The 23684-nt window shown below is 56.3% G+C and overlaps 1 protein-coding gene across 1 annotated transcript in view; it reads left to right on the top strand.

Annotated features, from left to right (window-relative positions):
• The first annotated feature begins 380 nt into the window (after positions 1–380).
• Kif26a (kinesin family member 26A) overlaps positions 381–23684 on the top strand; it is a 36094-nt gene continuing 12790 nt past the window's right edge. The window contains exons 1-5 of the mRNA XM_057783067.1: positions 381–517; positions 836–1078; positions 11799–12224; positions 18023–18213; positions 23473–23662. Coding sequence (XP_057639050.1) covers positions 476–517; positions 836–1078; positions 11799–12224; positions 18023–18213; positions 23473–23662 — 1092 coding nt within the window. The 5' untranslated portion in view covers positions 381–475. The remainder of the gene's footprint in view (positions 518–835; positions 1079–11798; positions 12225–18022; positions 18214–23472; positions 23663–23684) is intronic.

Here is a 23684-nt window from a genome sequence, read left to right as displayed (position 1 = left end):
CAAAAGCTTCAGTTTTCCCGCTCGCAAAGTGATGAGAAGGTTAGGTGCTTCCCAGGAGGCGCGCAGACCCTACCGTCGCTCAGGAGGGACAGAAGCGCATGCGTGCGCGTAACTAGTGTCTCGGCAGCCCCCACCGTCCTCCCCCCACACCGTCCCCCCCATACTCACCAAACAGGTTGGGGTCCTAGCAGTGGGCGGGGCTGCAAGGAGGAGCAGGACCCCCGCCCACCTGGCTCTACTCGGGGTGGGGGCGGTGCTCTGGTGTCCCGCCCCCTTCCCTCCCTCTACGGGCCTTGGCCCGCCCCCGCCCCCGCCCAGCCTGTCCCGGAGCAAGCCTGCCGCCGCCGCAGCGCTCTTACCAGTCGCTTGCTCAACCAACTTCAGAGCAGGAGGCCGGGCCATGGGGGTGCCCCCGGGGCGGATTACGTAGCCACGGCGCCCCGAGAACCAAAGCATCCTTTCCTGCGTCTGGGCCATGGTCGGCCGCGGAGCTTCCTTGTGTGCGGTGCAGCCCGCGGTATGCAAGACTGGGCAAGGAACGGGCGGCAGGGCCCGACGGGCACCAGGTTCAGAGCCCGGGACAACAAGGATGCTCGAGGGATGCGCGGCGCCCTCTAGGGGTGGGGCCTGGAGCGAAGCGCCGCGGAGGACCCCTGAGCGTCTTGCTGGGGCTTCTTCGCCAGGAACCTCTGGCGTTGCACTCAGGGCTCTTACTTTTTTGTGAGAGCGTGGCTTTAGGGTCGTGAGAGGTCTGGAGTCGGCCGCGTGGAGTACTGCAGTAGCGCCTTCCGAAGGCTTGGGTTTACTGTTCCTTCTTCTCCCGCACTCCCCGCAGGTAGCTGAGTGTGGCCCGGCTCGTGAGCCCCAGCCGCTTGAGGTATCACCACGCAAGAGGTTGCCCGCCGGGCTCGACCAAGACCCATGCAGCAGCCGCCCTGCTCCGGAGGGCGCTGGGGCCAGCGCAGAGCAGGGCCACTCGGCTGGTGGAGGCGGTTGGTGCCGCCACTGCCACACGAAGCTCGTGGAGCTCAAACGACAGGCATGGAAGTTGGTCAGTGGCCCCGGGACTCCCCTTCGGGTAAGTGACTCTCCTTCAGGCCATGTCTCAGACAAGGTAGAGCTGGAATATGGTAGAGTTTGGGGCCGGAGCTTGGAGCGTGGCGAGTTCAACATGAGCCCACTTGTCTTACCCAGCTTCCCTGTCTGCAAGAGTTGATGTAGGGTGTAACCCACCCTGCTGCATGTCAGAGGGGGTTGGGTAGATTTCTTTCCTAGCTACAGATGTCCTCTATCTGGAGCCATACTGTTTGGGAGGAGTAGAGAAGGGGGAGACGGACTTCACTCAGAGCAGGGCTTGGCATGGTGTAGCAGTTTGGGCACCTGGGCATTGACATGCCTGTATACAGAAGGCAAAAGGAGAGAGAGTGGGCTTCTTTCTGCAACTGTGGGGCACCCACAGTTGCCTAGGGTCTGTCGTGGGCCTGTGTCCTGCCCTGGATATCTGCTTCTTGGCCTAGGCCTTTCATGTGGGTAGTGACTACCGAGCCTCTGGGTTTCCCAGGCTTCGGCCTGACTGGCAAGTGCTGTTCGATGGGAGAGGAGTCTACTGGGCTTTCCGGCCTGGCCCCTCTTCTTGCCAGGCGTGTAAAGAGCAGGAGCATTGTTCCAGGGAACAATGGTCCCTGGAAGTGTCCAAGGCAAGGGTGTGGGGGTCTCCACAGGAAGCCACTCCTGACCTTCAGCCTCGGTGGAGGAGGCCCTGGGAAGTGCCTGAAATCCCCATCCAGTCAAAATACCGTCCTCCAAGCAGTGCTGTGCTTAGGGTGAGACCCAGAGTGCCCTTTGGGCCAGGGCAGATATGGTGGATGCCGTCAGGTGTGTCTGTTCTGGGCACCTCCCCCGTCCCTCCTGGCATCAGTAAAGAGCAAGAACATATCCTAGGGTGGGGGCTGGATCTGTGAGCCTGTATGGGCTGTGACGACCACGGGTGTTGTGTGGCTTTTGTCAGTGGTGGCCAGCCTCTGCCATACTCTCTACCCAGACAGCCTGGTTCTTAGCTCCAGCTCGCAGCCTTGGCTGTGAGCAGCCTAGGCCCCTGGCCGGCTGGCTGCTTACTGGTGGGTGGGCCTAGTAAAGAAGGCTGCAGCCACGGTAGTGAACTGGTAGAGTGGAGAGCCATCGATGGAGGGCTGTGGGCTCTTCCTGTAGACCCCGCTGTCCCTCTCCAAGCTAAGTGTGGCCTTTGATGCAGGCTGTTGCTCCACACTCAGCTGAGGCTCACTTGTCCTGACTTGGGCCTGGTGGGCTGGCCAGGACCCTGGCCGGGCTTTGTGTGGCTTTGAGCCGCTCATCTATGGCTGTGTGTTTCCTCTTGTCGCACAGGGGCCCTCTACCTATTCTTGGAATGCTATCTAACCTGTGGAGTGCTGTGCCCAGCACAGGAAGGCTCTGCCATCCATTTCTCTCCAGAGATAATTGAAAACCCTGGGGCACAGGTTGGACCTGCGGCCCAGTATTTCAATAGGTGCCATTGTTGTCTTACCAGTTTGTGGCGAGCCCTTCTCAGCAGGGAGCTGCAACCATAGCTCTCTGTTAACCACTGTGTGCACACACACACACACACACCACATACACAGACCACACACATAGAGATGCACACACATATACGCCACACACACACACCACATACACAGACCACACACACAGGCATGCACACACATACACACACATGTACACCACACACAAACACACACATCACATACACAGACCACACACACACTGCACACACATACACCACACACACACACACACTGCACACACATATACACCACACACACCCCACACACAGACATGCACACACATATACACCACACATACACACACCCCCCACACACAGACATGCACACACATATACACCACACACACACACACACTGCACACACATATACATCACACAGACATGCACACACATATACACCACACACACACACCACATACACAGACCACATACACACATACACGTGCACACATACCCATACACCCACACACACACACAGTCTGTTTTGAGGTGGGAGTTAGCCCACTGAAGGGCGGATGGGGGAACCTTTGATCTTCACCCGTGGGTGAGCTGTAGTATCTCTATTCGCCAAGGTCAAGATGATGTTGAGAATTTAGGGTGGAGAGTTAGGATCCTCTGAGGGGTCTACTTCTTAATTTTGGCCACAGGGAAAGGAGCTCTCCCATGAGGACAGCACTTTACAGCTTATAGAGGAGGCTGCCAGAATCTCACATCTATCTCTGTGGTTCTTAGAGCAGGCAGAAGGCCTGCTAGGCTCTTACTGCTGGTTGGAGGTTGAGGGCCCAAGGACCCTCAGAGTCCTTGGCTTGGGTCTCTGTCTATTCTCAGTATTAAGGGAACTGTGGGGCCGTGGGGGCAGCCTGGTAGCATTGCTCCCTAGCCATGCTGTGATTAAGAAAGGCTTGTCCCCGTTACCTTCCAGCCCACCTCTCAGTACGGGGTTGAGTTCTGGCTCTGAGGTGGGCTCGACGGTCATCTTCACTGTGGGTCTTTGGGTAATCATGGCCGTTGGGTGCTGCATTTGGAACGCAGATCTTGGAAGCCCAGATGCCCTGCCATCACGCTGCTGTGATCCCTTTCAGGTACTCCCGCCTGTACGGCCCATTTGGGACTCAGAGCACAGTGCCTTCCCCCTGAGAGCCAAAGCCCAGGTCCCCCAGCCCATCTTTCTGTGTCTACTGTGGCAGTGAAGTGGCCACAAAGTTCCAGCAGATGATCCCTTTCCTTCCTCTCTACCCCAGTCCAGGGTGCCACCCTCATCTCTACCCCAGTCCGGGGTGCCACCCTCATCTCTACCCCAGTCCGGGGTGCCACCCTCATCTCTACCCCAGTCCGGGGTGCCACCCTCATCTCTACCCCAGTCCGGGGTGCCACCCTCATCTCTACCCCAGTCCGGGGTGCCACCCTCATCTCTACCCCAGTCCGGGGTGCCACCTTCCTCTCTACTCCAGTCCGGGGTGCCACCCTCATCTCTACCCCAGTCCGGGGTGCCACCCCTCATCTCTACCCCAGTCTGGGGTGCCACCCTCACGCAGTGCCTCCGCTGTGTTATGAAGAGGTCTCATTCGCATGGGAATGCTTGTTAAACTACTGAGTGACCAGACTTTTCCTCTCATACCTCATGGGTGGTCACCCTGAGGGCTGCTGGGCTGCATTCTGTCTGTATGTCCCTGGGTGATGCCTCTCCACGCCCCCAGAGGAGGATGGTCCTTGTCCCCCACAAAGGATGTCCTGCTGTTGCTTAGAGAGGTTGTTCCGAGGTGGTGATGCTTCCTGGGCTAGTGACATTCTTTCAGACTGTCAATACTGGAGCTGAATTAATGATTCCCCAACGGGAAAATGATTGACTCTCATTTAGGTCTTGCAGGCTCCCGCTCATCCAGCCAGAGTTCCATTCCGTTGCCTCCTGAGGCCCTTGTTCCTTTGCTGCGGCCTGTGGCTGCTTGACTGAAGCAGTGAGCAAGGCTGCCAAAGGCTGGGTCTCTTGGTGCCTGTTCCTCCCATTCCCATCCAGCCCAGATCGCATTGTCTTGGTTCTGGAGCCTCCACACCCATGGAAACCCGCCCTTGAGGGTCAGGCTCTGGAGCCTTCCTGCCCTCCCTGTGGCTTGGCCTCAGTGCCGTGGTATGTGCTCATTTCATCATGACACCGTGGTGTGCCTTGGCCCTTTCTCACTGTATCTCCTTCTACTTGAGGTGAGGGGAGGGGGGTCTGCAGGGGCATGCGTGCTTTGGCTGCACAGCTCCTAGCTCTGATTGCATTGGAACTTGGGGGGAGGTAAGAGCATGCTCCCCCACAACAGTTTGTGGCCCTGAGTCGGAAGCTGCTCCCTGGGATAGCTAGCGTTTTCCCCCACTCCTATGGGCTGCCTTCTTTGATGTTTGGAGCCAGGCCAGGTAGGTGCCTGGGGCCTTTCAGGGTGGGGCCCTGGCGTCAGCACTGGTTCCCAGCTGAGCCCAGGTGTCTGCTAGGGGAGGTGTGAGAGGGGCTGGTGCTCCCTGGGGCTGGCTGGCAGGGGATGAGGTGACTCAGCAGGGAGGTGTCTACTCCAGGGCCTGACTGGAGGTGCTCAGAGATCCAGGCTGCTCTAGGGTTCATCTGGGACCAGGAGGATCCTGGTAACGCCAGCATTCCCCTCCAGCCTCTGCAGTTCCCTGGATTGGCTTCCCTCGTGTGTCCGTTCATTCAGTGTGGGGCAATGCGTAGGTCTATTACAGGATCCTACCTGTTTTGCTGGCCTGTGGTTCCATGCGTGGAGTGGAGGTGGCACTTGGGGAAGGACTTAGGCTTAAGGGTGGGATTCTTTGTCCTCAGAACTTCTGTTGGGGCAGCATCGTAATGGCTGTTGTGCACGTCTGGGGTCCAGTAGAAGCTTCATGTCTAAAGAGGTGTGTGTGTGTGTGTGTCTTGCACCAGGAAGGCTGTCTTTCATACATAGCTAACAAACAAGAGCTGAGTAATCCATGTCCTCACTCCCCTCTCCTGAGCTGAGTAATGTGGGGTCAGGGGGGTCTGTGTCAGACTCCCCTGCTCTTTGAGTGGTGGCTCAGGCAAACTGAAGGGGCTTACAATGGTTTGGAGTAGGTAGGGTTTTCCAAAACTTTCCTCTGGTGTCCTGGAAGTACCTTGTTGGCGGATGTCAGGGGAGCTGGTTCCTGTCTTAAACAGCAGTGAAGGCCTAGCTCTCCTTCACTTGCCTGCCAGGAAGCTCACGATAGCTGTTCCACTCCAGACAACCAACCTCATGGGACTGTTCTCTTAAGGGGAGTGACCGTTCCTGTGTAGTCACTTCGGACTCTCTCCTAGTCACTTCGTTTTGTTTTTCGTTTACGTTGTGTGACTCCTGGAAGCTACCACACGGTCTTTGTGCTAAGGCCTGGAGTAAGTAAGTGGGACCTCAACGCCGAGCATGCCTTGGCCTAACTTCACTGTTTATTGGTTGACGGAATGGGAAACTTGAGCAGTGCAGGGCAAGAGGGCATGACTCGCCTGGCCCCGTGGGCTCCTGCTGGCAGCCAGGTGGGTGGTCAGGTCTCTCTGCCCTGCTGCTGAGTTTAGTCTCTCCCTTCCTGCTGGAGTAAGCAATGGGCAAGGGGAGCCTGCGGCAGGAACCAGACATCATAGTTTTTCATCTGTTCCTACAAGGCCCAAATTAGAGTCACCATTGTTCCTTGTGGTTTGGGACCCTTGCAGGGTCTCATTGTAGTGCAAATGAATGCACCCTATCCTTCAGGACAGCATCTCTTAGATGAGAACCTCTGTGGTCAGGAGGCCGAAGGCTGGTTGTTAGGCATCTGGTGCCTGGTGAGAGGCCCCCAGCCTAGTCTAGTTCCTGCCCTGTGGTGGCATCCTGCTGGGAGAGGGCATGGGCGGGCTTCACAGGTCACTGTTAGCAAATTTGTAGTCGTGTGTGGCCCAGGGCCAGGCCTGGTGCTGACTGGGTCTGGATTTAGATGGATGCTTCTACAGAATGCTTGCTTTGACCTCTGACTCCGGCCACAGGGTCAGCCCAAGCTGCTTCCTGTTTCCCGGGTGGAGCGTGCCACGCTAGATCTCATGTCAGGGGCTTGGACTGCTGGGTAGGCTCCTCTCCCTCCTGTTGCTCCAGCTCATGGCCCAGCTCTGCCTCCCGGAGGCCATGAATTCCTTCCTGTTGGAACCCCAGAGACTGTCCTGAAGCCAACTCTGTTTTTGTTCTTAATGTAACCCTAAGGCCTGTCTTTCTCTTGTCTGCCTCTCCTCTTTGTCCCCACGCCTACCTCCACAGGAGGAAGCGTACAGAGAGGTCTGGCTCTTGCTTTTTGATCCCAGACCCAGAAATCTGATAGGCATGAGGCAGAGGTGGGGGTCCCTTAAAAGATGGCCAGCCCGGAGATGGGAAGGGGTGAGGCCTGGGAGTGGGGACCCTAGGGTTGGAGCTTCAGGCTGTGTGGCCTGAGGTAAGTGCCTCAGTTTCTTTGGTTTCCTAAGGAGGGCATTTTCCTGGTGGATGTCTGTACCGATAGAGGTGGATGGAAGGGCTTTGTCAGGTGGTGGCTGTTGGGTTCCGGATGATACCAGGTGCCTAGCCTGCCTATCTTCACTTCTGTAGAGTGCTGGATGGGCAGAGAGGGCACTGGGCCTGTCTGGCAGGAGGGTTGGCTGGGCTTGATGCTATGATAGGGCATCTCCTATGGGGTCAGGACCCCTCCTTTTCTATAGGTACCCTAAGACCTGCTGGGGAGAAGAGCTGGGTGGGTGGGAAGGCCAGAGCACCCCAGCCGGTCTCCTGGTACTAGAGGCCAGGACCAGCGTGCAGGCTAAAGACTTCTGAGCATGCAGGCACCTAGGTCACTCTTCCTGTGTAGTCAGGGAGGAGATGGAGCAGGACACAGCTTGCTAAAGGCCACAAGGCTGGTTGAGCTCCTCCCCTGCGTTCTCCTCCCCGCTGTGTTCTTGAGCAAAGTGCCGAGGGCCTGGAGGCCAGCTCCGGGCACACGAGGCCTGCAGCATATACAGAAAAGAGTCAGACCTGTAGGGTGGTACAAGGGCAGCCAGAGACCTGGCATCAGACTGTGGGAGGGGTTTGCCCGGGCTCATGCAGAGACTGCCAGCACTGGCAGATAGGGCTGGGAACCGTAAGGTGGCAATTCCTCAGGGTGACATAGACAGAGCTGCTCAGGCCCTGGGGCCATGGCTGGGGTTTGGGTTGTCCATAGAATTCTTTGCTGAGAGCTGGATATATGCCCACAGAAATATGCCTGTGACCCAATCCAGGACTCTGAAGCAGCCCCTGTTGGAGGGAGGGTAATGGATGGGGGCTCGTCTGTGGGCTTCTGCATTAGTCTGCCCACAGACTGGAGAGAGGCAGGGGCCTGATTCTGCACACATGTCCATCCAGCTGGTTACTGGTGAGTTTTGGCTTCTTTGTTGCTCACCTGTCTGCAGAGGCCCAGCTCTCCCAGCTTCAGGAGGGGATATACCCTAACCTGGCAGTGTAAACCTCATGGTCCAGTGGGGAAACTGAGGCATGGGGTTTTGTGCTTTGCCTGGTGGAGTCAGAGCGTATATTTTAGGCCCTTTCAGGTGGGGTCCTGATTAGCCGCTGTGTCCCCACAGCTGAGGCGATTGGTGCTCCCCAGATCTCTAGCATCCCGTGGGGGTTCTTCGTGGAGAACAGGGCAGCTATTGAGGGGGAGACTCTCAATAAGTGAGTCTGTCCTGAGTCACCCAGCTGGACTGTTCCTGGCACGGGGCTATGGGTGCGTGCTGGTCAGTGCTGGGTGGGCTGGGCTATAGGTCGATAAGATGGAGAGCCCAGCCAGACCTCTCGTGAGGTCCCTGGGAGGGTGGGGGACCAGGGCAGCCTGGGTGTGCCTGCCAGTTTCCAGGCTGGAAAATTGAGCCCTGAACCACCCTGCCAGGCCGCACGAGACACAGGAATGTCCTCAACAGCAAGCCACTGGGAGTCCCTTCCTGGACCTGTTGTCATCTCCGGAAACAGTTGCTGTACAGGGTCATAGCCCAGAACGCTTTGTTTGGGAAGGAAGGGAGGTTGAGGTAGCAGGTACTGTAGTCATGGGGTCCTCATGTCTGCTCCCTCCCATGTACTTGTGTGGCAGTGCAGTGCGGGGAGGGGAGAGCCAGGGTGTCAGGCATAAAGGGACTCTAAGCCTATTTGGCTTCTCAATGGGCCTCCCATGGGTGCTGGGATTCCCTTTGTAGAGATGGATGGTCTCACATGGCGAGCTAAGGTCCCTGTTTCTGTGGCAGGAACTGGAAGCAGGGTCCTCTAGTCTCCCAGTGGCTGGGGAAGATTCAGTCTGTTTTCCCTGACACCTGGGTGGAGCTTGACCAGAAGCCTGGGGACCGCCTTCCATCCTCACAGGAGAAAATGGAAGGATTACTTAAGGCAACTTACAGACCCTAGAAACAAAATAAAAACTGAAAAGTCATCATTTTTAAAACAGGGAGGTGCCCTAAAACCCGCCGTTTGATGGGTGGGTTGTGCACAGTGCTAAATTGAATCAAATTAAGAAAAATACTTTCCAAACACAAGTAAAATATCTGTTTAATTAGCCTATAAAGCGGAAATTAAAAGTAATATTTTGCAGTGGAGTAATTACTGTCTGTCTGAAAGCAATGTGTTTCAGAGGTAACAGGACCAGGGGCTCGGGCTTCTGAATTTAATCCTGAACCTGGGCCCAGGGATCCTGGGGGCTTGAGCTCCCGTTGCTCGGGTGGGTGGGAAAGGAAGTCTGGCCACGGCAGAGAGGGTCCTGACATTTCCTCCTGGGCTCACCCTCTGTGCTGAGCTTCTTACAGCTAAAGGAAGTTCAAGCCAGCAGGGTTTGCTGGTGGCTGCTGAGGGGGCAGGGCAGGGGAATCTGGTGGCCTGCTGCAAGGCCTTTGTCTGGTCTGAGGGCCTTGCAGAGAACAGCAGGCTTGTGTGGGGTGGGGCGGGAGCCCCCTCTCCAGAGTCCTGACTGTACTATAGAAAGCCAGTCTCGGCTCAGCCTCCTCTAGTCTGCCAGCTAGTCCCCAAAACAAGGAGGTCTTGGGTCTCTCCGGAGTGGGCTGTGTGGTTCCGAATGACCCAGCTGCACGACACAGTGGTTCTGCTTTTCGTGGACCTCAGTGCTGTGTTGTGATTCCCACCGACCCCTGCAGGTTAGCATGTTCGAGCAGCTTGTCCCCCAGCAGTCTGCCACTCTCTTGTGGGATCAGGGCTGGAAAGGTGGCCCTGGCTTTTAGCTGGGCCCAACTCTCAGTTTCTCCCCCAAGGGCTGGGATGGTGAGGGGACCAAAATGCTGACTTGGCTGCTTGTCCTCTTCCTGGGTCTTGGCCAAAGGTTCTGGCCCACTAGGGAATTGTGCAGCAAGGCCTGGGGTGCAGGGCAACTGTTGGGACCAAGGTACCTTGTCCGAGATGCCTGGGTCTGACTGCATGACTGAGCAATGGGGACCTAAGCAGGATGGCCCATCTCTGGTCACCCCCAGTGACTGCCCCTGAACAGCCAGACTTCCCTCCTGCTCGCTGTGTAACTGTGTTGGGGGATAGGGCACCCTCTTCTCTCGGTCCTGTCCTTCACCTTTCATTCTCGTCGCCTGCTGTGGGGGGAAAGGGGATCATTTCAGAGGCTCAGACAGGCAGAGGCCTCCAGGCCTGTTCAGAGGGCCCAGAACAAAGGGTAGCTGGGCCTGGATTCTAAGCTGGAGCTGGGCGGCCTCTTTCAAGCTGAGCTAATGGCTGCAACAGGCCACACTTCCTTCCCTCTGCAGCCTCCTGCTGAGTGGAAAATTAGTGCTTGAGAGCCAGACTGGAAACAGGCCTGGCCACCCTAGGCCTGGGGCTGGGTCGTTGGCTGGGATCACCCCACCCCTACCCCCACCCTCGGTTCATCTCTGGAGGTCTCTCTTGCCCCTGCAGGGTTCCCTGGTGAAATCTGGGGGGTGGGGGGCGGCATCAGCTAATGGGGACTTGGTCTGCCAGGCACTTCTGGGCCTGGAAACCGTCCAGAATTTATGGACTCGCCCATAAGTCAGGCAGCTGGCATGATGCTGGGCCTGGCAGGGGTCACTCTTTGATCTGCTGTGGGCTCTGGGTGGAAATGGGGTCAAGGAAGAAAGATCTTAGTCATGATAGTCCCCCTGCTTCTCACTTTGAACCTCTTAGGCATTGTGGGCACAGGTGACCAGCCCCGGGCACACTCAAGGAACATGCATTTCTGGGATAAATGAGACACTTTGGGGGAGTGGCTGACCTCAGCCCTCTCGTCTGAGAAATGGGTATATCTGAGGAGGCTGTGGTAACAGCTGTATTGGAGTCAGGTTTTGCAAGGAAACCCTTGGGGGCCTGGGGTCTATTGTGGCCAATTTAGTGTAAGGAACTGCCTGAAAGTGGGCAGAAGGAGGCCAAGCTGGAGCTGATGGAGTGGACCGCGGAGAAATGATCCCAGGCTCTCATCATGGTGATACCTGTAGGCAGGCTAATGTTTGTTGAAGGGGCTATGATGCTTGGGGCTGGCCCAGGAGACCAAGGGAATTGGCTCAGGACAGTGTTTCGCCTCTAGTGAGGTCACTCTGAGACCAGTCCTCCCCGTCTCTCTGTGGGAGGAGCACCCCCACAGAGGGTGGCAAGTCTCTTCTGGGAGGTATTGCCTCCTCTAGCTGGGGTTCTTATCCTCCTGACTTACAGCCTGCTTGAGATTCCTGGGCAACCCTAGCTCGGGACAATGAACGATGCTGTCCCCAGCTACCAGGGCAGGGATGAGCACCCTCACTCTGCAGACTGCCGAGTGACCTATCCACAGTAGTACCATACTTCCTTGTGCTCCTAAGTACTCCCAAGGCCAGCTAGAGACTGCAAAGACAGGGATAGGGTTTGAGCCCCTGCTCCAGAGAGTCCTGGGAAGGGAACCCTGGAATCTACTTCTCGCTAGTCTCCTGCCAGGCCTTGGACCAGTGCCTTTACCCACAAGCTGGTTGTCAGGGAGCTACAAACGCATCTTATTAGTCGTGAACCAGCATGGTTAATGATGGAGAGGCGGTGGGCTGGCTGTCGGGGGCACAGGGAACCTCCTATTAACTCTGACAATTACCTTCCCGCTGGGCTCATGCAGATGAAATAGTTTGGGCCGTAATAATGTTACGGATGGTGTTGCACTGGCTCCAACATGAGTTAGAGCGATGGACTCCCTATGTACCTGGATGCTGACTGTTGTTCCTTGCTGTCCCCAGGACCCTTGCCTCTCTACCCTGCTTCTTGACAAGCTCCCAGCGTCTGGCGTTCAGCCAGCATGCCGCCCTGACACTGAGAACCGCTGTGACGTATGCACCACGCACCTCCACCAGCTCACTCGGGAAGCCCTGCGCCTGTTACAGACCCCCGCCAGCCACGAGGACCCTGATGCTTCCCGAGGAGGCCTTGTGGCTCCCAGCCCTAGGGACCCACCTGGACCAGTGGGCCTTACAGGGAGGCAGCCCCCTGTGGGACCTGACAGGAGGAAGGCAACAGCTTGGCCACCCGGCCCCAGCGTCCAGGTGTCCGTGGCGCCAGCAGGCCTTGGTGGAGCACTGAGCACAGTCACCATCCAGGCCCAGCAGTGCCTTGAGGGTGTGTGGAGCCTCTCAAGGGTCAACAGCTTCTTGCCGCCGACCTGCCTGGTGAGTGCTTTGGGTATGTGGGCTACTGGATCCCAGCTGACTTCCTTTTGGACTCCTGACCACATCTGGGTGCTGTGTAGCATGGTGTTGGCAGTGCAAACTCAGGAAACTTGGGGATACCTTTGGCTAGCTTGCTTCTCAGATCATCTGTGATGCTGTAGGCTGATGGAGGAACCCAAGGTCTCCCAGGATGGCCCTCATCTGCTCATCTGGGCTTGGGGAGCTGCCATGCAGGCTGTCCTCAGGGCCATAGATCAGGGCCATAGATGGGGTGCCCCATGGATGGATGACAGAGCCTGGAGTACACAGTGAGGCCCACAGTTGCTGGTACTGATGTTTATAAGTTGAAGGATGTCCTCCAAGCCTCCCCTTAATCCAGATCTGAAGACCGTGCCCAGGATTGGTTGTCTAGGGCATTGCCTGCACAGGTACTTCTCATCGTCTTTCCTAGAGTGTTCCCAACATCCCATGTCCCCAGCTTTCTACCTGGTTCAAGAAATCCAAGGGTGGAAGTCAAGAGAGTGGTGCCGGTGGCCTTGAGGTACCCTTGGGTGCTGGAAGATGGGGCTCAGATTTTGGGATTATAAGAGGTTATCTCTGGGCTTTGGGGAGGGAGGGCACCACAAGGGCACAGCCCCTCTACATGAGCCCTGCTCAACTTAACCCTTCTCCGGCAGCACCATACTGAGGGCACAGTCACCTGCCCCTTGAGGACTTAGTCTGAGGGCCCTCAGTGCCTACCAGGGAGGGCAGTGTACTTTGTACTGTTTGTCTGAGTCCCCCGTCCCCGTCCCCGTCACCCCCCCCCCCTCCGGTGACCACAGTGGGAGGGATCCTCTGGGGAGAGAAGGTAGAAGTAGTTCTACCAGGAATGAGGTACTGGTAGCTTCTGGGGAAGAGGCAGGAGAAGGAGAGGTGAAGGGGGCAGGGGCAGGCTGTTGTGGATCGTGTGTAAATGGCTACATGGAAAAGCCCCCTTCTCCCCCAGTTGCTCCCTGGAGCCCTGATTGCAGAGAATCTATGGGTGTTTCCAAGGAGTCGTGCTTCTGTGGTAGAGTTTCAGGTATGCATTCCAGGCAAACGACAGCCAACCGTGCAGGCCTGGGAAGTTTGCAAAGTCTCTGGTGTGGGGTGGTAGGCTCTTACCCTTGGTCTGTGTGTCCAGTGGCATTTCAAATAGAGGTGCTGAGGGGCAGAGGGACCCCAGAGCCACTGGGCAATGTTTATACAAGCTCCCATGTAAGAAAGATTCCTCCGTTTTTTGAGTGTAGGCATCGCTGAGGTAGGACTTGTTGGCTAGACTTGTTCTTGGATGTGGCGTGTGCTGAGAATTCTTTTTTTTTTTTTTTTTTTTTTTTTTGGAATTTCAAGACAGGGTTTCTCTCTGTAACGTTTTTGGTTCCTTTCCTGGAACTAGCTCTTCTAGATCAGGCTGGCCTCGAACTCACAGAGATTCGCCTGCCTCTGGTGTGCTGAGAATTCTGCTTCAAGCTGGAGCTGGTCCCTGGGGTTTGTTTAGGGGCTGATCTTTTGAGGCCGTCTATCCATCTTACAATAGTGAAGGGAGGCCAGCTGCTCTGTCTTCTGAGGCTTTGACCCAACAGCTGGGCTGCCTGAGGAATGGGGAACAGAACCCAGGTGTAGGGTACAGATGCTACTGACTCTTCAGATGAATTAATTCCTAGAGGAGGTAGTATTGAGCTGGACCTCAAAGGAAACCTCAGGTGATATGCTCAGACCTAAGACCCTGGTGGGAAGGGGTTTGGGTGGCCCCACAGATTGGCTGGCCATTGCCTTATGCTTTGGTGTGGTGTTGAGGGCTGGAGAGGAGACTGGGAGGGTCATTGGCCTCTAGTTAAGTAAACCTGACTGTGGCCTGCTTGTCATAAAATGTGGGCATTTAAGGCTCTCACTCTATTTCACGTGCACATTGATTGTGTTTGGGAAGGTGGGAATGGATTTATAATTAGAGAACAGTCCCGGCAATCAATAGGGAGATTATTAGAACCATAAATAGGACTTTAGGCTGCAGATGAAGCAATGTCCCCTGAAGCGGGGCATCAATCGCCGATGATCAAGTACCGCCTGGGCGCTCTGGTATTAAACACGTCTGGAAAGATGTGTTGTGAATTTGTTACAGATCGTCAGCGGTCTGATAGGGTTCCCACCGGTGGGAAAGGCAACCTAGCCCCTGTCATACTGGGCTGAGGAGTGGAGGGCCAGGTCTGGGTTCCATGGGCGCTTTCATCTTGGCTGAGGTCAGCAGTAGAGGCTGGGGAAAGTGGTTGGCTCTGGCTGGACAGTTGGTCCTTAGAGGGGATGTTATGACCTGTGTGTGTCTTCATGGACTCCTGAAACCACAGGCAAGGCCTAGAACATTTTAGATGCTGTGGCTGAGAGCTACCCTGGTCCCTCCACTTGGGTGTTACTGTGATGCAGCTGCCCCCACAGCCCCGAGTTCCAGTGCAGCCGGAAGCTATTGGCCTGCACAGCTTTAACCCAAGTCATAGCCACATCTCATTTGGGTTTGGAGCAGCCATGACAGGCTGTCCTCAGGTGACATAAGCCTGCCCCACGGATGGGTGACAGAGCCTGGAGTACACAGTGAGGCACTGACATTTATAGGCTGAAGGATGTCCTTCAAACCTCCCCTCCCACCAGGGAGCCCTGTGTGAGCCTGGCTCCCCTTAACCCTTGATCAAAGAGGGTCCCTTTCCTGACCATTTCCCTGTGAAGCATCCAGCCATTGCTCTTCAGCTCCTGGGGGACTATTCCTACTAGTCTTTCTAGGCCAGGGGTTCTCAATCTATGGGTCGTGACCCTTTTGGGGTCTAAGGACCGTTTCACAGGGGTTTCCTAGGACCATTCTACATATCAGATATTTACATCACGATTCAAAACAGTAGCAAAATTACAGTTATGAAGTAGCAACTCAAATAATCTTATGGTTGGGGGTCACCACAACATGAGGAACTGGAAGGGTCACCGTGTTAGGAAGGTTGAGAACCACCGCCCTAGACTGTTGGGTGGAGACATCAGTTCTGTAACAGATGAGGGGCACCAGTGCGTGTGGTTCTCCGGTGCCAGCATTGTGGCATGCCCCACAATCAGAAGCCCTCGTGGGGGTCAAGAAACCTGTTGTCCCCTTGAAGCAAAAGCTGCAGGGTAGGACTCACCTCCTGATCCCATAGTTAGATAGAGGGGGTTCCGTTGCCATCAGAGGGAGGCCTCAAGGAGCCAGGGTTCCCCACTCGGCGTGGTTGCATAGCAACGTTCTGGGGGTGCCTGCTGCCTGCCACTGCGAGCTGTGCAGGGCGCCTGCTGCCTGCCATTCATAGAGACCTGGGGTGGCTGTTGGAGGGTCGAAGAGCCCCAGCTGGGCCTGAGCCTCCACAGACTCTTCCTAGTGTGACCGACACCCTGTGTAGGCCTCATTTTACCCGCCCACGTAGTGGGGGTTGGCAGGGTGGCCTCCTCTTTCATGTGAAGCCCCAGTGAAGCTGCTTCTGTGGCAGGGGTAGGGACAATGGGCCTTGAAAGTGTAGGACTTTGCACCTTGTTGCCAGGCTGTGAGGCTCTGGATGGTGAGATCAGAGGAGGGAGCCGCAAAGAGGTCCCACTAAGATCTAACATTCTCTGCGGGACACTACTCCCTCGAGTGTAGCCTGCCCCTCCAGTATGCTTCTCTGTTCCCTCACAGTACCTCAGCGCCTGTGAGAGGGGAAGGGGTCCTAGAGGGCACTGTCCTTCACAGGCCAGAACCTTGCAGGTGCAGATTTCGGCCCCAGAGAGCTGCTGCTGTGGGTTAGTCTGTGTTTCTTAAACTAGCCCGGTGTTCTGTAGAGGTCAGCTGACATTGGGTGACCACTTAGGTAGGTTCTGCAGTGTCTCACCTCTGTGTGGGTACAGGTGGAGTCAGGGCTCTGCTCGCTGTCCCTTGGCCAGTGCTGGCCTCATGCTCTCCTCTCTCCACGCTTTTCCTTTCGTTGCTGCTGTGTGCCTCCATCACACTTTCTGTTTGGCCGTCCGCCCACCTCCTCTCCCTGTTGTGGTCCCCTCCTCCTGCCCACACCACTGCTGCTCTGCACTTGCTTTGGGACGGCTTCTTTTGGCATGTCCGGGCTCTGCTTCTGGCAGGAATTGGCAGTGGCCGTCCCGATGGACAGAGCCGAGTCATGGCAGCTGGTGGGACGGTGGAGCCAAGTCACGTGCGGGACTCCTGAGACAGGTCAGTGTGGGGAGGACCAGCGGTGCAGGTGGGTCAGCCGGTCAAAGGCCCTGGTGCCTTGGGAGATGCCCCAGGGTGGCTGGGCTTATGGGAGTGGGTAGAAGGGCTGTGTGGGGTGTGGGCCCCAGCGCTGCCATCACAGAGTGCCGAGCGAACTGTAGGTACTGGGGGTCCGCGGGTTGGATACCCCTCCTCCCCCAGCCTGTCCAAGGGTTCCTGGCCCCAGGCTCTGGCTGCTGTGCCCAGTAGATGCTCAGCCAAATCCAGCTCTGCTCCGAAGAGCTCAGACCGCAGCTCTCAGCTTTGCAGCTTAAACATTTTTATGCTTTCCTGTGCCACTCTCCCAGCTAAGCAACTCAGTCTTTGTAGTAAAACACAGTAAGTGCGGGCGTGACCTGGAGAAGGGGGCTGGCCAGGCTGGGTTCTGAGGCAAGTTTAGAATATAGTCCTATGTACCTCTACATCCATGGTCACGTGACTGATAAGGTGTCCCGTGCAGTGTCTGGTAAGCTATTCCAGGGCTGCCCTTTCCTTCTAGCAGGGGTAGTGGATACTGCTGGGGACTGAGAGGGTATTGGGCTTGAGCTGGCTGAAGACTTGGCCTGGGCTCTGGACTTTTACAGGCAGAGAGAAAGAGTCTGTTCCTTCTCTTGGGGTGTGAGGGTGTTAGTAGCTGGGTTCTTCGGGAGCTGAGTAGCTGAGGCCTTTCCTGTGAGGAGGGTAGCTGCTCCATGTTAGTGCTGTCAGAGTGCTACCACACTGGACTCAGGGACTGCATCCTTTGAGAGACCTTAGGAATACTGAGTTCCGCCCAAGGTCCCTGGACCGGGCCTGTGCCCTCTGAGCCTGGGGATCCCAGGATCTGCCAGCTGGGGTACAGGCCATTTTGTTTGGATGTTGACCTCCCCTCTCAGGCTGAGTGGGAAGGATATACTGGAGGGTGAGGGGCCTGGAGTTTTCAGGAAGAGACCCTCTGCCTGTCCTTCTCGGCTAGGGCTTGTGTCGCCGCCACCCCCAGAGCCCGAGGGACAGGTAAACATCCCGTGGAAGCTGTCTTGGGAGCGTTTAATTACATCTATGCTCCATGACGAGGCCTCTCCCTTTCTAGAATTTATTTTAGCTAATTAGTTGGAAATGCCAGAGTTGTATTTCAGACAGTGGCATGTCATACGTTATCACATGGGGGGCAATTAGCGCTCATGCCAAATATTTATTGTGGTGTCTTGTATAATTGTACCTCTGGGTGATCCCAGATGGCCTGGGGATGTAGGGCAAAGGTCTGTCTACCTGACCTCTGTGTCATTGCAGGCCTTGATGAGGGCTACAGCGCCTGTCCCTGGTGGGGTCTGCCTTTTCCTCAGTGGCTGAGACAGACCTGTCACGTACCCTGGGCTGGGGATATGGGTCACTGTAAGTTGTTTTGGGGACGAGGCCTCTCTTGCAGGGTCCCAGGCTCCTGGCTGTGATTTTTTCCAGTCACACAGGCAGGATCTTGCAAGCGTGCGGGTGGGATGAGGCAATGTCCCTCTGTCACCTGCTTGTTCCTCACATGGATTTCTCCTTCCTCCAGGCTGAGGCAGCTGTGGCTGCTGTTGCAGTGGCCGACACAGTCCGAGACTGCCCCCCAGCAGCAGGCCCTGATGGTATGTCTAAGGCGTGGGGCCGAGGGGCAGCATGCACTTCAGCCTTGGTTACTCCAGCCCCAGGCCCCTCAGCAGGGGGTTCCACGGGCCCATCTGCTGCTGCCTCTTTCTTTATAAGGTATGTCCTCCGGGGTCACACGAGCCGCAGCATGTTGGGGAATGGAGGCCCTGAGTTCTTGGTCCTTGGTGGCTTGTGGCGTATTCTTGGGAGAACTGTGGCTCAGTCAGTCAAAGAGGGGAGACTGTGAGAACCATCATACTGAACAGCTCAGCTGAGGGCCTGGCTGGCCTCCCGGGGACCTTTCAGAGCTCAGGTGCATAGAACTGACAGTGCTGTGACTTGACTCCTTCCCTCCAGGATGCCTAGCTTGAGGATGTGGGGTAGCATGGCGGTTTGACCAAAGGGAACGGTGTGCTTCAACGTGGGAGGTGGGAACAGGGCCCCCTCCCCAGCTTGGGCTCTGGCCCAAAGCAGAGCCTTTGGCTCTGTAGACCGGAGCTGGAGTCCTCCTCTCATCCAGTAGCCTGAGGAACAGGGATTACAGGATGTAATCGCCATAATGAGAGGTAATAGCAGCCAGCTGGGGGTCACTGTCCCATTAACAACCCGCACGGGCGCTGATAAGCTTGTCTGTATCATGCTGGGCAGTGTGCAGAGGGCGTCTTATCAGCCCTGGTCCTGGGGGACTGCAGGGCCTGATGGGGGGCGTGACGGGGCATGTTATTAGGGCCTTGACGGTGCTGGCTGATGAGGGCCGTTGTGCCGTGCTGCGGTACCTCCTGTGACTGATGTGGCCTCAGTCGCCACCCCAATTAGGTGCAGAGAACCTGGCTAGGACCTTCCAGATGGGGACATGTACGAGTCCTTTTCAGCCTGTTTGGCAGCCTCCATGTAACAGCAGCAGACAGGATGGTGTCTGGGAGGCTGGGCACAAGGGGCGGATAGCTGTCTGTCCTTACCCTACTTACTTCTCACTTCAAGGATCTTTGCCTTGAGGATTTGGTGGCGTTTGGGGCAGCGACTCTCCTGGCATGGTACTTGTTAGGAGGTTTAGAAAGGCTCGGATTTCTTGAGAAGAGTTTATGTGGCCATCACCCTGATTCTGAGGCCCCCCGGGGCCTGCGGAGGGTCTTGACATCCAGAGTGTGGTGTGTGTGGCCCTCTCCCACGGACTCATTGGCTACCCTGCCCAGCAGTAGGCAGCAGGTGCTGGCTGCCTTTTGTCTCAACTCAGGCTGCACAGGCTCCTTTCCCTGAGCAATACCCTGACCTTGGAAAGTTTCCATAGAAACAAAGAAGCAAGTGGACCTGGGTGGGGGCTGGTATCAGGTTTTCCCAGGCGGGGCGGGGGTGGGGAGCAGTACTGGCTTCCATTACTTCTGGTTTATAAGTCACCCAGAATCTCGGTGGCTTCCTGACCTGTTGAGGGCCAGGTTAAAGGTAGGTGTCCCAGGAGGGCTGAGATTGCTGGTGGGAGCTTTGAAACTGTGCAAGCACTGCCTGGCATTGTGGACAAAGGGGAGGCACTTGTGACGTCGGGGAGGGGCTTGCCAGAGTGCACCAGGAGGCAGTGGAACTTTGGCCTCACCCCACAGCCCTTGGCTCATCTTGAGTAGATGCTGTTCCTACCCTCATCCTCTGAACCTGGATGGGTAGCGTGACCTTTGCCCATCCTTGGGAGGTTTGTGTGATGGGAGAGGAGCTAGGTCTTGAATCTTTGAAGGTGTCCTTGGATGGAGGCCTGATCAGAGCGCTGCCCTCGAGGGCTAGGGGTGGGGGGGCTTCAGGGCCTGAGGAGGAGTCCGCCAGGTGCATCTCTGCTGTGCACTCAGTGGGTGGGCTCAGCAGTTTAGGTTCTTAAATCTTATAGTCCTTGGGTGAGTCTGGGCTGCCCAGCGCAAACCTAATTCAGTCACCTCTGTGAGTCATGTCTACAGTGAAGTACATTGGTCCTATGGGGACCAGAGAACCTAGGCGGGTAGAGTGACTTCCCCTCAGCTGGACCTGGGTGCTTAAGCCCTGAATGGATGTATGTCCCTGGTTAATAAATTTGAGGCCACATTCTGTGGGGGCTGCCATGACCTTGACACCCATGTTCTGAGCATCCTAATTGCTCTGCATCCTGCAGCCTTCCCTCTCTGTGATGCTCTCATTAGCCCTGATCCTTCTGCCCTTGGTAAAGATGGTACCCAGAATCTAGGTATCTCAGGAACCTCTGCTGGGACAGGCATCTTTCAGCTGGTTGTGGGGCAGGGATTTCTGTCTGGTACTCAAGAGCTTCCTGGCCTCTGTGGAGCCCCAAGTGTCTTTCTGACATTTGTTTGGGCCTAACTGGCAGAGGTGTAGAGGCCTCAAGCTGGGTTACCAGGAGGAAGGATTTGACAGCATAGTCTGTTGCTTGCTCCAGCCTCCCTTGTAAGGCCCTCAGGCGACAGTGGCACATCAGGCCCAGGGGAACCGTAAGTGGCAGCTCCCTCCAGTCAGGTCTTAAGTCCATTTAACTGTCGTGTAGCCCCACCAAGGGGCCCACAGTGAGAATTTAGGTTACCATGAGGCCAGGCATGCAGATGGCAGGTCTGCTGTGGTGAAGGAACCTTGATGTGTGGCCTTGCCATACCCACCAGCCTCTCAGCTTAAGGGAAGCGTTGCGTTGGCAGATGCTGATCGCTCCAAGGGATCAGTCTGCCTTCAGGTGCTCAGTGTCAAGTCCATCTGCCTCTGAAGTTCCTTTCTCTTTGGAAGAGGTACATTTTCTTTATGAAAAGGGGAAACTATTTTTATTTCTGCTCTCACGAGTCAGAAATCAGAGAGTTGATGGATGTGGGGTTGCTGCTCAGACTGCTATTCACAGACTGGGTCACTGGTGCCCTCATTCGGGTGTACACCGGGCTTCCTGTGAGCTCAGACTTGGCCTGGCTGATGTCCCTGTAGACATCAGGAGTGGCTCTGTGGGGCTGGTGTCTTCCTTGGGGTGTCAGGACAGGCTTTCTGGAGGTGGTGTCCCCGAGGGTGAGAGGGCTGTTTGGAAGCTCCTGCCTTTTTTAGTTTTCCCAGTGAGGGCAGACTGCTCAGACTAGCCCCCTCTTCACTGTGTGTCCTGGTGCCCCAGAACTGCCACTTTCTCAAGTGTGGCCTTGATAGGCCAGTGTATGGCACCCTATCTTTTCTTAGCCTTGCTGAGGCTCGTGTTTCCCGTGTCCTCCTTGCTGCTCAACCAAACTGGGGTCCTCAGGGGCTGCCTGACCTCTGGGACTAAAGCCCCTGCAAGCCAAGGCCTTGCAGACTTAGGAGTTTTATGGGAATTTGTCTCATCTTCGTCAGAGAGAAGCTTAGTGAATGCTGGAGGCTCGGCCTGCTCCAGCAGCTGCTGGCTCCCAACCCCTCTGCAAGTCAGGTCAGACCAGGGTGCTGGCCTCCTAGAGGAGGTAGCTGGATCGGCTGATGCCAGTGCTGGGGCCTCTGGCTCCATAGAGCGCTACCCAGGGCAGGCTTGTCTATGGTCCCAGTGTGCCACCTGGCAAAGCCAGACCTCTTCACCTCCATCTTGCTCCAGCCTTCTGTCCTCCACCCTGGGCCTTCTCTAGCAGTCTCGGTCTTCTGCTGGCTTCCACACACCTTGAGGGGGTGCCCCTCCCCCTTAGGCATCTTTAAAAGATGTCCTCTGCCCTGCCTGACCTGTGGAGGGGCCAGACACAGCTGTGAAGAGCTGGTTCAGAGTAGGTGTGCCCTGGTCTCTACTATCTGCTGAACACTGTGGTCACCTTGAGACCGAATACTTGGCAGCCCCCGTGTACTGTCTTCTCCCCAAATCCTAGGAACAGGTGTTCTCTGCACCCTCTTACAGGCAAGAAAGCTACTTTAGGAAGCCTGCTTGTCCTGCCTGCCCAGCTGGATGGCATAGCTCTTCCATTAGTTCCCAGCGCTGGGCAGTACCAGGTAAGGGGCTTGTGACTGCCCTGCCTTGATTGTACCCGGGGACAACAGGGCTTTCTGAGGCAGGAAGGAGGCTTTTCCTCAGGAGGCCCCAGATAGTGTGGAGGGAGGCTGAGAAAGCCCCTGAGGGATGCCGGGACACTATGGCTCTGTCTGCTGTGGCCCTTCCAGGTCCCGCCCATGTTCTTTGACCCACGTGGGAGTACAGTTTGGGTTGTAGCTCAGGGGTCCTTCTTGCCTTGGCCATTCATTTTTCAGTGTACACAGTCTGGTAGGTGACAGCGTGGGCGTCACTTGCTCACGTCTGGCTGCGTGTTTCTTCTGTGAAGGTGCTGAGAAACTGACAAACACTTCCTTGCAAGGCTCATTTGAGCTTTGCAAACACACAGGCTCGGGCAGGTACCAGGCAAATGCTTAAGGCACTGTGTGAGGTTCGAGTTTGCACCTCAGGGTGCAGGACCCTTCTCGGGCAGGAGTCCTCCACTCCCTACTGTGCCCTGGCTGCTGCACGGGCTACTGCTGCGGCTCTGTTAAGGACTCCGCCATGCGTCGTAGATTACTTTTATTTTCTGTGATGACACCGCACTAGGAAGAAGCTGTCCCTGGGGCCTCCTAAAAGACAACTCCTATTAAAGATGAGAAGAGTTACCAGCACACCAGCAGTGTGGTGGGAGGTGCTGAGGAGGGCCCCAGGCTCTGGACTCTTGCATGTTGGGTCCTTCTGAGGAGGACAGAATGGACCTGGGAGGCCTACAGGGATGGGGAGAAGGAGCCGGGGCATTTGGGGATGTGGGGGAGGGATGGACCTGGTTGGATAACTTCTCATCCATGAATCTTTCACCTGGCCCCAACCTGGGTCTCCTCCTTTGGAAAATGGAGACAGGCAGAGAGAATGACTCTGCCAGGGTCACCATGGTGTGAATTTACAGTGGTGATGTGCTTGGGTCCCTGTACCAGAGGTGTGGGGCAGGGCCCTGTAGCTCTCATGAGCTCAGATATGGTAGAAGCCCAAGACTTGACTAGAGGACTTTGCAGGGGAAGGTATTGGAGGGCAGTGGGGGAAACTGTTCCAGGGTCTGGGGCTGCAGGGAAACCCACCCCAGGACAGAGACCCGACCTTTGGGATGTATCCCTGGAATACGGTCAGCTTGAAGAAAGCGGTAGAGGGTTAGGAATGGAGATCAGGGCTCACCCAGGGCAGAGTGCAGTTCTGTGTGGACATGGGCCATCTGCCACCTGTCCTGCTGGGGTCCCAGCCTGGGACCCCACTCAGAAAAACGGAGTTCAGGTGTTGCAGCCGTAAGGATTTCTGGCTGTTTTCTCAGAGCGTTTACTCGTATGGCTGATGCAGTCTGAGAGTGGGGCGGCCTGGTATAGACAGACACAGGGACTCAGTGACGGGGTAACTGTTGGACACTCTGAGCCCCTGCCTCTTCTCCCCAGAGCTGCCCAGAAGCTCAGCCTGGCCTCCAAGCGCAAGAAGCATCACCCACCACCCGCGCCCACCACTCGTGGCACGTCTACCTACCCCACGGACTTCAGTGGCACGCTGCAGCTGTGGCCTCCCCCAGTGCCCCCCTGTCTGCTCAGGGCTGCCTCCAAGGCCAAGGAAAACCCCAGCAGCTTCGGAAAGGTAGATCCTACCTGAGGTCGGG

The sequence above is a fragment of the Chionomys nivalis genome, chromosome 10, assembly GCF_950005125.1.
Source record: "Chionomys nivalis chromosome 10, mChiNiv1.1, whole genome shotgun sequence".
NCBI lineage: Eukaryota > Metazoa > Chordata > Mammalia > Rodentia > Cricetidae > Chionomys > Chionomys nivalis.
Note: the sequence above shows the minus strand (reverse complement) of the source record. Positions and strands in the feature narration are given on the sequence as shown.